General features: G+C 37.7%; 1 protein-coding gene across 4 annotated transcripts in view; it reads right to left on the bottom strand.

Annotated features, from left to right (window-relative positions):
• The window catches only part of Stag1 (STAG1 cohesin complex component), a 328,230-nt gene that overhangs the window by 39,690 nt on the left and 275,820 nt on the right, over positions 1–12,720 (bottom strand). For all 4 annotated transcript variants that reach the window (XM_034483824.2, XM_076917691.1, XM_076917690.1 and 1 more), the window contains one exon: positions 11,660–11,740. In XM_034483824.2, the coding sequence (XP_034339715.1) occupies positions 11,660–11,740 (81 nt within the window). The remainder of the gene's footprint in view (positions 1–11,659; positions 11,741–12,720) is intronic.

The raw sequence follows: 12,720 nt of genomic DNA, 5'->3' as shown, positions 1-12,720 counted from the left end.
CCGCCTTGCACGGCCCTGTCCGCCCCACAACCCCACAGTATATGTTCTTAATAAAATGCCCAAACCATCAACCATGAGGTTTTACTTTTATATATTGAAAATGTTTATTTCTGGTTCTCAGATGATTTGAAGATACTGGATTTGTATAAAAACTTCAAGTTCAGAATTTGTTATGAACAGTTACATTCAGATTATTTTCCTTTTCCTTCCCTGTTTAATTTTTTCTTTTGGGAAAGGGTTTCACTGCTATATAACCTCGGTTGGCTTTCTGAGGGCTACAAGTGCTGGAATTGAAGCAAGGTGTCAATGTATATAAGACTTGGATCTTTTTTGCCTATCTTTTCTAGATGAGCCATATAATTACTTGCAACTGGACATAAGGACAGAACATAACTATTAAACTCTGGTAGTCAAGGAATGACCAAAGGTAAACTTTCAACTAATGGAATAGATTACAAAGGACAGAATTTTCAAAAAACAAAGTTGAAATAAAGATTCTAAAAGTAGAATAAATTGTTTATAGTGAAACTTAGTTCCTTTAGGGATAGTTCTTCTTAATACTTGGCCCATTCCTTTCTCCCCAGGGTAGTAACTGTAGATGGAAAGGTCCTAGCTATTCCTGCTATTACAGGAACTCTGTGCAAGGATCCAACTAAGGTATTTCTTCTTCATAGCTACAAAGAAGGTGCAGGGGGAAGAACAACAACAAAAAAGATAAAGATAAAGAGCCTGCTTTTTTTTTTTTTTTTTTTTTTTTTAAAATAAACATTCAGTTTATTCCTAGGGATGTGATTTGTGAAAAGAAGTACAAGGTTGAAAAGACATGGCCCTGCTAGCAGGCTTTGCCCTCTTGTCTTTTCTTTAGTCTGTTTAAATATTAAGTTGGGAGATGCAGAAGAGACACTACAGTCATAAATGTAAAGAAGAAACACATTTTTAATCAAGCACTTCATAAACAATTCAATTTATAGTAATATAAGGGATATTGGCTTTGACTTAATTAGGGTTAGGGCCAGAGTCCAGTGGCAAAGATTGGACTCCAAGCAGTTTACAAGAGAAACAGGCAGGTGAGGTGGGGTTAACATACTTGTAAGATTATAGAAAATAGAACATGCTGGGTGTCACAGCACAGTTGGAAGGCAGAAACAGCCAGATCTTTGTGTGTTTAAGGCTAGCCTGGTATACATAATAAATTCTAGGGTGTTTGGAGCCACATAGTGAGAACCCACTTCAAAATAAATAAATAAACAAATAAATAAATGTATGTATGTTTAGAAGACATCCATAAATAAATTTAAAAAATAGAGAAAGAAAGGAAGAAAAAAAAAAACCCCACAGAATAATACTCAAGTGGGAAAAAATTAAAATTCTTTATCTTCAGGATGAAAAAGGCAACTCTTTTAGTTCTAACTTGTATTCACCAGGCTAACAGCTTTTGTATAGGTTCAGAAAAAGCTAGTGAGAAGACAGTGAAAGCTTCTTGTAGAAACCATCACTAGGGGGCACCGGAGCAAAGAATATTGAAAAAGACTTGTGAGCTTGTCAAACAGCTTCAATTCTTAGGCTGACACTCAAGCACACCTACATTTTACAAAAAGGTCTAAAACTGTTTTGCCACGATCTGTTCAAATACTTCACTAAAAAAAGGTTCATCATCAAATTATAACTTGATTTAAGCGTCAAATATAATTATCATTTAGAATCTCCTGAGTGACAGTGCTCTTGACAGGTCAGAAGAAAACCAAAGTCAAGGAAAACTTCTCTATAAAGAAGCAACCTTACATTATATCCCTTAAATATATTATAATTGTTGACTCAGCAATCCTATTCTAGGTGCATGACAAAATATGGAACAATGAAGAACACAGAACAAATTTTTATGTGAGAATGGCCATTGTAGTATTAATTCTATAGCAAGAAAAAGTTCAAAAGTATTCAAAATCGTGATGAATAAATTCTTATGTAGCTACAAAATGGACTACTATTCAATTATTAAAAATATTCTTGGGGAGACGGAAAATGGCTAGGGGTTAAAAGCATGTACTGCTCTTGCAGAGGACCTGGGTTTGAGTCCCACCACTCACATGATGGGTCACTACCATCTATAAATCTAGTTCCAGGTACCTGGTGCCCCTTCAGAAACATAGTGCACATACACACATGTAGACAAAACCTTCATACACATAAAATAAAAACAAGCCTTAAAATATTCTTGAAAGATTATAGATGGTGGATGACAGTCTTCAGAAAATAAGCCAGTAAGGCTGAATACAGCCATGAGAAAAGCAATGGGTACTTTAAACAGTTGGTAGAAGAGCCACACCCAGGACAGCAGCAGTCAAAGTGAGACCAGGGAAAAACCCTCCTTATCTCAGCACCCTATAGATATTCAGCACTGACAACCAACTGGACAGAGGCAACATACCATTTAAACAAGATTTCTGCTGTCCTAGAGTCTATCAGACCAAGTACAAGGGGCCTGTATTGCTAGAACCTGCCTAAAAAAACCCCACTGGATTAGAAATGTCACAACAGATCTAAATAGTGTTCAGGAAGCTGAACATTCAATGGGAAGTAAAGTGGCATCAGAATTTTCAGAGATTTCAGTCAAGAATTGCAGAGAAGCCATTTGCATTGGGGCCTAGAAGGAAACCCTTCAGGTCTGACCAGATCAGAGACTCACCCTTTAGAAACAACTGCAAGGGTAATTTGATCACCCAAAGGCAAGGCAGAGGAGAGAATGGAGGAGGACAGCCCAGCAGTAGGGAGAAACTTGATAGTCTGAATGAGAGTCAACAACTAGGCAGGTTTTATATCCCAAATCTCCACCCAGTTTTCTCCTCTATATTTATCTCATCTGTATTTAATAGCCACTGTCATTTTAGCAGGCCATCTTGGTCATGGTCTGTTCTTGCCCTACATTTCATTTCCTCCTAAATTCTTCCTTATTGTTGTTACTTTTTTTCTTCCCTTCTCTTTGCTTTCTCCTTGTCCAAATAGTCTCATCTGGTTTACAAGAACCACTAGCCTCGGATACTGGAAACAAGACTGATTTACATAATCTGTCAGCACATTTTTATCTCTTCATCTGCTTTTAAGCAAAACTCCTTCATCCCCCTGACTTCTTTTGCCCATACAAGTTCCACTTCCTATTTATGTTTTCTTTCTCTGCTTTTCATCACCCCAATACTAATCATTAATCATAGTAATACTATTTTCTTATTTTGTTTTTTGCCACTTATACTCATAATTAATAATATGCTACTACATAGTCTGATCAGTATTCCATTATTACTGAAATGATTAACATGTAAAGGATAACTGCTGGACTTATTACTCTATCTCTAAAACGATTCTACACCTGGATAGTGACTGTTGTTGAAAGGAATGCCTGGGAGAATATATCTGGCAGCCTGAATATCAATCTTACAGATTAAAAAAAAAAAAAAAAAAAAAAAAACCCAACCTTACTAAAACCTAGTGGCAACGCAACATATCATATACCTGCAGCCAACATCCTGTAAAACAGAAAAACTTGCAACAGTTGGTCCCAAGCTATTAGTGCTATCTAGGAAGAATTAGGTTGTGTGTGATATTGCTATAGATGAAAGTCATTGGGAGTGGCCTTTGACGGTAAAAAGCCTTGCTTACTTCCAGTTCACTCTCCCTGTTTCGTGTTTATGGTTCAAGAAGTGAGCTCTCCACCAGCTTTCCCACTATCATGCCTGCAGCCTCATGACTGTTCCTACCATTATGAACTCTACCCCTCTGAAATCACAAGTCAAATTAAACATTGTTTATTAACATATGTTGATTTGACCATGGTGTTTTACCACCACAACGGAAGTAATACAGTAACCAAAAGAATGAGAGAAAATTTCTATCATCTATACCTCAGAGGATTCAGGTCTAAGAAATACAAAGAATTCAAACATAAACATAGCCCCCCCCCCCAAACAAAACAAAACAAAAACAATAAAACAGTACAACCCAAAAATGGGTTGTGGAATGGAACAGAGAATATTCAAAAGAGAAAACACAAATGGGTAATAAATATTTTTTTAAAGTTTTCAATATCTTTAGCTGTTATAGGAATGCAAAATAAAACTATTTTGAGGTTTCATCTCGTACCTGTCAGAATGGGCAACAAGAAAACAAACAACAACAAATGTAGGTAAGGATGTGTTTGTGGGAGTGTTGCCAAGTACACCCCATGTGAAATAAGCATGCAGGTTTCTTAAAAAGTTAAAAGTGGAATTATCATATGTCCCAGATATATCACTCTTGGTTATATATCCAAAGGACTCTATTTCCTACTTCAGAGATACTTGAACATCAATGTTCACTGCTCTATGCTCAATTCCTAGGAAATGGAATGAGTTAGAGGTCTATCAGCTGGTGAGTAATACGAAAATATGTTGCGCTTACTGGAGCCTGATGTTGGACGCCAAACTGTTACAGCCCGTACTGCCCGTTCCGGTCCAAGGGTCAGGGTCTAGCGAGAGAGAGAGTGGGGATAAAGGGGAAGAGACGCGAAGAATGGAGACAAGACAGAGATTCTGATCAAGTCTCGTTTATTGAAGGGAATTCTGAGCTATTTATAGGCTTTTGCCACGTGCCTTGTAGGCGCGTGGATACCACGTGCCTTGCAGGTGTTGATATGACGTAAGCCTTACAGGCGTCTATAGCGTGGACAGCACGTGCACCGCAATGCCTTGCAGACGTGGATAGCACGTGTGCCTTACAGGCATGTATGGCGTAGATAGCACGTGGACAGCACGTGAACTGCAATACCTTGCAGGCGTGGCCACCACGTGCACCTTGCAGCTGGGGGCAGTAAACAGCAACACAAAATATGTGGGATATCAGAGTGTGCTTCAGCTGTTGTAGGCTATTGAAAACCAAATCTTTCGTCAGGGTATATGGTTCCAGATGGCTGCAAAGTTGATCTAGCCGCTTTCTGCTAAAGTCGGCTCCCAACAAAAATATATATATATATATATATATATATTCAAATGGGAATTTATTCAGCTATTAAAAAATGAAAATTACAAAGTATGTCGGAAAATGGATGGAACTGAAAAATGTTAATGAATCAGTAAAATAACTCAGGCTTCCAAAGAAAATACTGCATGCTATCTCTCATATGTGAATTCTTTTTTTTTCTTTATTAACCCCCCCTCATATGTGAATTCTTAGAGTTGTATGTTTACCTTGGAGTTCAGTAGAGGCCAGGGAGCTAGAAAGGAGCCATGGTCCTGATGGGAAGGTGGTGGTGGAGAAGGCTTTAGAGGAGGTGGGACAGTGGAACAAATGAAATGCAAATGAGGAAAAGTAGAGGATGGAGGTAGCACCAGGGAGAAAAAGGTTTAAGTCAGGATGCCATAAATGAAGGGGTTGCAGGAGTGCTAATTGAAACAAAAGATGTATAAAAGCCTTAATATTTTGCAAACTAATGAAAAACTCCAATTTAAAAGGGATCAATAATGCTTCCAGAAGCCATAAGGTCCAGTGCCAGATTTAAGATACTGCTTTATGAGTTGATGAGGGAGGTCCCCAAAACAATATGGCCTTCTGTCACTAGTCTTAGTTGCTTACCAGCATGGTATGAGAAGACCTTGCTACTGAAGACACAAAACTTTAGATGCAGGACAGAGAGCTCAAGCTGGAACTCAGCCACAAGTTGCTTTGTAGGCTGCTGAGGGGAAAGGTCATCAACCATCTCAGGTATGAACTCTGAAAGCTGTAATATGGACTTGCTAGCCATGGCATCACAGTGCCATCATTTCTGTAGGAACACCCACATAGTTTCTGGTTGGACTTGAGGATTGTTCTACAGAAAGAATTCATACCTGGCACTGAAAACTGGCCAAAAACTCATGTTTAGGGAGGTTGTGGGCCCCAGGGGTGTGGAGAGCTTTGGGGCTGATTGGCAGGGATCTGACATTGTCCAAGGACAAGGAAATGGGTTTCAGGCAGGAATCTGATATTGGGCCATGACAAGGAAGTAATTTCAGGCAGGAATATGACTTAGGACTAGGACAGGGATCAGATATCTTGATCATTCTGATTAGCACCTTAGAAAACAGTGATTACTTGGGACTTTGTTTATTGTCTTGCTTGTTCCTTGACTATTTGTATCTACTGTATTGCTAGTACCTCAACCTAGAACTGACCTTAATACTTGCATGTAATTAAAATGGTATAAAAGCAGATTGGGAGAAAATAAACCCACCTCAGCTTCAGAACTGGCTGGGGCCATGCCACAATGTTCTCTTATTGTCTTTTTTCTTTTTAATCTTCACTCCCGTGCTGGAGAACCTGTTGACTGACCGAGCTGGCCTGGTCATAGGGGGAACCTACTACTCTTGTTTTGATAAACAGGAATAGTGTTAAACTGTCATTTGAATATTCATGTGTATTTCCATAAATTAGTGTTTTTCTCAGACAGAGAAGCTTCTCTTTGCAGTGGAAGATAGATGCAGAGGTCCTTAACTGGTCAATGTACTGAGACTGACTGCTGGATGCTTACCCTAAATGGGACACTTATATTATTCCTTCCAGGCCCATGGAATATCTTGGGAGAGGGGTTAAAAAGAATGCATGACCCACAGGATAAGAAGTACTATGACATGTTGTAGTTTAGACATAATGGGTGCTGCACTCAAAGCCCATTAGCTGTGAGTACCTACACAAGACTAGGCCCACAAATATTCTATTATGGGTAGAGAAGGGGACAGCCTCATAAGGCCCTACTCTTGGGGTGCTATAGCTAATAAGTGGTTGATGGGGTGAGGGAAACAATATTCTTTGGTGGTATAGTCACTTGCAACTTACAGTTATTCAAGGAAATAAGTTTCTACCTACACACATGCAGGCAACTCTAAAGCCAATGAGCCAGAAAAAGGACCAAAATAAACAGCAGCAGAAGAAGCAGCAGCAGTAGCAATTCCCCACCCCAAACCCAAAGAGGGAGAAGAGCTTTTTGAGAAGGAGTCTGATGAGGAGGAGAAAAGAAGAAAGGACAATAGGTGGGTTCTGATCAAAGAGTATTACATATGTATGACACTGTAAAAGAATAAATGAACATCCTCTAGAAGCATCTTTTAAAGGTGTTTTTATTTTAAAAGAAGTTTGAAAAAACAGTAGAAATCAAGTTTCTTTGAGATAGTGTCTAACTTTGGGCCCACTAAAGACAATCATTACCATACCTAGAAGTATTTTTTTATTTCTTGAGATAGGGCCTCACATAGCCCATGCTAGCATCAAACTTGAGGATGACCTTAAATTTAAATGCCTGGTCCTTCAGCATCTACTTTCTGACAGCTGGGATTACAGGCATGCATCAATATACTTACTGTGTTTATATGTTCTGAACACTGAACTCAGGCCTCATGCAAGTGAAGCAAACACTCTACCAACTGATATATACTGCCTGCTGCAATTTTTTTCTTTCTTTCTTTCTTTCTTTCTTTCTTTCTTTCTTTCTTTCTTTCTTTCTTTCTTTCTTTTTTTTTTTTGCTTCTGAGATTTACTTTTTTTTTTTACTTTATGTGTATGGTGTTTTGCCTGCATGTCTGTGCATGCAGGCCTGCCTGCCTGCCTGCCTGTAGACCAGAAGAGAATGTCAGATCCCTTGGGACCAGAATTACAAATAGTTGTTAGCTTCTTACATTAGCTGCCATGTGGGTACTGGAAGTTGAACATGGGTTTACTGGAACAGCAGCTGGTGCTATTACTACCAAGCCACCATCTCCCCAGCCCAACAACAATCAATCTCTCTCTCTCTCTCTCTCTCTCTCTCTCTCTCTCTCTCTCTCTCTCTCTCTCTCTCTCTCTCTCATCTTTATTGCTCTGACCCTACTTGTCTCTGCCTCTCAAGTGATGAGATAAAAGGCGTGTGCCACCACAGGTTGCAGCAACACTTCATAATTAAAAAGAATGATGGATCTATATGCGATTAGAAATATATTTTTAAAAATACTAAAAGAAAAATATTAAAACATTTACAGTGGCTACCTATAGCTGGTGATATTTTGTGGGAAAAATGGACCATGCCACCATAAAGAAGAACTGGTAAGGTTGAGTGTGCTCAAACCCTGTGAAACTCAAAATTGAGAACGGTAGTAGGGCCTAACTCTACCTGCTCTGGAATATGTAATTATGATAACACACTGAGAGGACATGGTATTCAATCATGTAGCATAAAAACCTGGAGTTCTCCATGCTAATGACGTATCTAGAGAGTGTTCAGCCAATGAACGTTTCTTCCCACAAAAAGTATTTAATTCCCGTTTTGTCCTGAGTAATGTGTATGTATTCACATCTACCATCATCTCGGGAGGCAGTCATCAGAAGAGCCATGCCTAACTGTCTCAGAGAAAGGCTTTTCTCTCCCAGCCCCTCCTTATTCTTGGTACTCACTCACTTGGAATCAAACAGGTTCTGTCCGGTCCTAGAATCTGCCTTCCTCTTCCTACCTGGCACAGATGCCAGTGGCACCACAGGAGGCTGAGACCTACAATTGTCACAGACTCTGCTTTTTCCCACTCCTGACTGAGGACCCCCATTACTCACTGTGTTCTGCCTCCCCTGAGTGGTGAGCCAGCAGTGCTCTAGACACCCCAGTGGAGCGGTGGACAGGCAGCTCCGCAATATTTGGTAGCCTTTTTTTTTTTTAAATCTGGAGGAATAGGGAGCGGGAAAGATCCACTGGGATCGCCGGCACGACCAGCAGGCGTGCCCGGGTTGAATCCGGCAGGTGGACTAAATGAGCATACACCAAACTAAGAACCCAACTTTAAGCCAGGCGGTAGAGGCATATGTCTTTGATCCTAGTACTCAGGAGGCAGAGGCAGGCACATCACTGTGAATTTGAGGATAGCCTGATCTACAAAGAAACCCCAGTCTTAAAAAGCCAAAGCAACCAACCAACCAAAAAACAAACAAACAAACCCAAAACCTACTAACAAACAACAGAAACCAAAAACAAATATACAAAAAAAATCTCCAGGGAGTTAAAATAAGTTTCTGTAAATAATTAATGCCCAGGGAAACAGATGGTGGTCAGCTGGCTATTTCCTTACTACTATCTAAATAATCCAGTCTATTCCTAGCATTTTCTCTTCAATAAAGCAAAATTACTTCATGCAATATATTCTGAGATTGTTTCTAAATGACAACAGAAAAATATCTTGTTAACATTTAAAAATAAAAACGCTTGACATATTTATTTTAATCTCATGTGTATGAATGCATGCGTACATTGTATGCCTGATCCACCACAAAAGGGCACTGGATAGTGGAGTTGAAGATGGTTGTGAGTTAATAAGTAGGTGCTGGGAAAAGAAGCCAGGTCCTCTGCAGTGCTCTTAACCACTAAGCCATCTTTCCAAACCCACAGTTAAAAAGTTGTAAACTTATCAATATGTACATTTCAAGAAATAAAGAGAAAAAAAATCGAGGTTTTAGTTGCATTAGTATTAGCCTTCTGCATATTTCAACTGGCATTACAAATGAGACATATAAAATTATACTTAAATATCCTTAGGCATATAGAATGATGCACAAATCCTAGCTGTGTGCCATAACTGAACTATAAGCTATCAACTAACAAATATTACCTCTTTATGATCTCTGAGGAGTTGATTGCTTTGATCACACTGTGAACCCTAAGATTGTGAACTGGAAAAATGTTGTGGTGTGGCTCAGCCCTAGCACACCACACCTTTAATCCAAGAGTGAAATAAAGTCAACCCTAGATCAAGAGGCAGAGCAAGCAACCAGCTGACAGGGAGTGACAGGGAGTGACAGGGAGAAGTAAACAGAAAGGAGGGTCTTTGGGTAAAAGATACTTAAGGCAGTATAGAGACACTGGCACATTGGTAGAGTAGGAAGGCCAGCTGGGTGCTTTCTGTTTCTGAGCTGAGTTAGCAGGCTTTCACTCTAGCATCTGGCTCTTGAATGTTCACTGGTAAAACCAAAGGTATTTTCATTTAAAAACAACAGTTGATCAATGTGCTCATGGAAATTTTGTGAAAATAAAAAACGACAATACTGTTATAGTAAAAGCTTAATATAAAAGTGTAAAGAGTGGCAACCAAATAGGTTGAGAGTAGAATGGCTTATGCTCAAAGTCTATGCTCTCGGTATGACAGTGGTTCCATCCATGTAAAATAGGGTGTTGCTAACAAATACTGTACAGGATAATTATTCACATGTGATTTATCAGGAAGGAAACAGTAACAACAATCTTCCTCTTTTCTTCATCTAGTTAAACAGGTTTAACTAAATGATTTTCAAGTCTTTGAGTTCCAACTGTATACTTATCAATGACAGTATAATGTCATTATAGAAAATACAGCAGAAGACATTTTAACATTTATCAAGAATTTATACCAGTTTAACAACTGCATTATGTAGGATGAACCAAAAGCTGAGATTACTATGAAAACCACAGTGTTTTTGTTCTAACAGTTTGAAATTCTACTACCTAGAGATAACTACTATTAAGACCATATATTGAGGATATTCACACATATTAACAGTTTTATCTGGCTCGTTAAAAATTTGCTTTATATTTATATGTTCCAATCTTAACTTCATGAAACAATTGAAAATTTATTAATGTTGGACAGATTTAAAAAAATTTCTCCCTTTTTGTAATAAAATTGTATTTGCTAAACATTTTCTAAGCCATGTGCTTTTAGAAGATTTGGATGTAGACAAGCAGTGTGGCTCATGCCTTTAATCTCAGCAGTTGGGAGGCAGCTGGATCTCTGAGTTCCAGGCCAGCCAATGCAATACAGAAAAGCCCAGTTTCAAAAAACAAAACCAAAAACCAACCAAAATTTGATTGTTAGGTGTTTGAGGAAATCACTTCAGAACTCTTAAAACCTCAGTAAGATTTTTACCTGTGACATAGGGTTCTCTGAGAAAACTAGTCCATGCTTCTAAGTTTGATCAGAGACATTCTTCCCTTTAAGGTATATTTTTTGTTGTTATTTTTTTTCTTTTGGTTTTAAAGCCTCACCACAAGTGAAGCTGGTGTCTGTTTACTATTGAATTAGAGCTATCTTTTCCAGATCTTGAGTTTATGAAAGAGATATTAGACAAGAAACTTTAGATAAGAAGTGGCCATCAATGAGAAAACTTAAATTTTTTTTTTTACTTTCTTATAAAAAAGCCAGTATCCACTATTAAAATAGAGCAATGTTTTACTTTTATTTTCTATCCTGTATTTTCTATTCAGTTTCATACGATCAGAGATCCAGAATCATCAAGTTATTTGTAGCTCATGTTGACTACCCTGGCCCAGAGTCAAAAGTTGTCTATTGTTAGACTCCTCCTCCTCCTCTTTCTCACTGTCTTTAAGAGCTTTGGTTTATAGCACCCTTTTGTCTTTTAACAGAAATGAAATAATCGTGCTTCTGTTTCTTACAAATGTTTTTATTTTGTGCTTTTTAAAAAATATATTTGTACACAAGTGTAAAGGTATGTTTTGTAACTACTGGTTGGTTGAAGAACAACACACACACATAAAGCAAGAACTGGTTAAGAATAAATTATCATTTCAGAAAGAATAATTTATGTAACTTAAATTAGTTTAGTATAGTTATTACTTTTATAAACCCTTCTGCCTATAGAAGCTCTTACTTACTTTGGAAGGAGAACCATCAGTAATTTTCACCAACTGCCAAAGAATTGAGTAATGGGAACACTGCAGTGCTTGTACGACTATCTGTATCAAATGAAAAACAAAATTTCAATGAAAAAGTTTAAATAAGAGACAATTTGTTTGCACAGTACTAGATAAATAATACTTATAGGTTTTATTTGATAATTAAGTTTTAAAACTGAGTTTTATAGAGTAATAGCTAGATTGACCATAAATCAACAACTATGAAAATGAAAAAATTCTGAGAATATCAAGTCAGATACTGATGTTTTAAACAAAAATGTAGTTCCACGAATACTTTTTGTTAATCTTAAAAAAATTGATGAAACTATTTTGTCTAAATTTAAATGAGATACTCCATTTATTTCAAAGCAAGATATAGTATTTGTATGAAAATTGCATAAACAAAGCTTTATGCTTAGTGAACTAAAATAAAGCAAAGCAACCTTGGGAGCCACCACCCATGTCACCAAAGCACTGTTAAGAGTTCATGCCAGCATCATCTCCTTGTAAACTGAACAGTGATCCTGACTTACACATTAGCTACTATATTTCCATTATCTAACACGCATCCTCCAACTTTACTGTGAACAGTTATGAACAATACATAAAAATGTAGTATGTATTACTTTGAGTTTGTTTTTATTTATCATTTATGTTTAAAATGTATGCATAGTGCATATACCTATAGATCATTATATTTTAGTAAATTATCTAAAATATACCCCAAATTATTTTATTGATGATATATTTTTACATGCTGAGTTTAGATTGTTATGGATCATTAATATTAACCATTTTATATACACCTCTTAGTATACTGTGCACATGTTTTTCTAGGGATAGGTTTTTCAGAAATTTTAGTGTTTGGGACCTCTTAACACTTAAAAATTACTAAGGAAGTGCAGGCATGGTAGTTCATGTCTCTGTCTAGCATATGGGCTTCCAGGACAGTGTGGACTGTATGGCAAGTTCTAAGCCAGACTGAACTACATACTGATTTTGTTATCAATCAACCAACCAATAAAGCAGCCAGTGCATGC

This window comes from Arvicanthis niloticus, chromosome 21, assembly GCF_011762505.2.
Source record: "Arvicanthis niloticus isolate mArvNil1 chromosome 21, mArvNil1.pat.X, whole genome shotgun sequence".
In the NCBI taxonomy this organism is placed as follows: Eukaryota; Metazoa; Chordata; class Mammalia; order Rodentia; family Muridae; genus Arvicanthis; species Arvicanthis niloticus.
The sequence above is the reverse complement of the archived record's forward strand: the minus strand, read 5'-3'. Positions and strand labels throughout refer to the sequence as shown.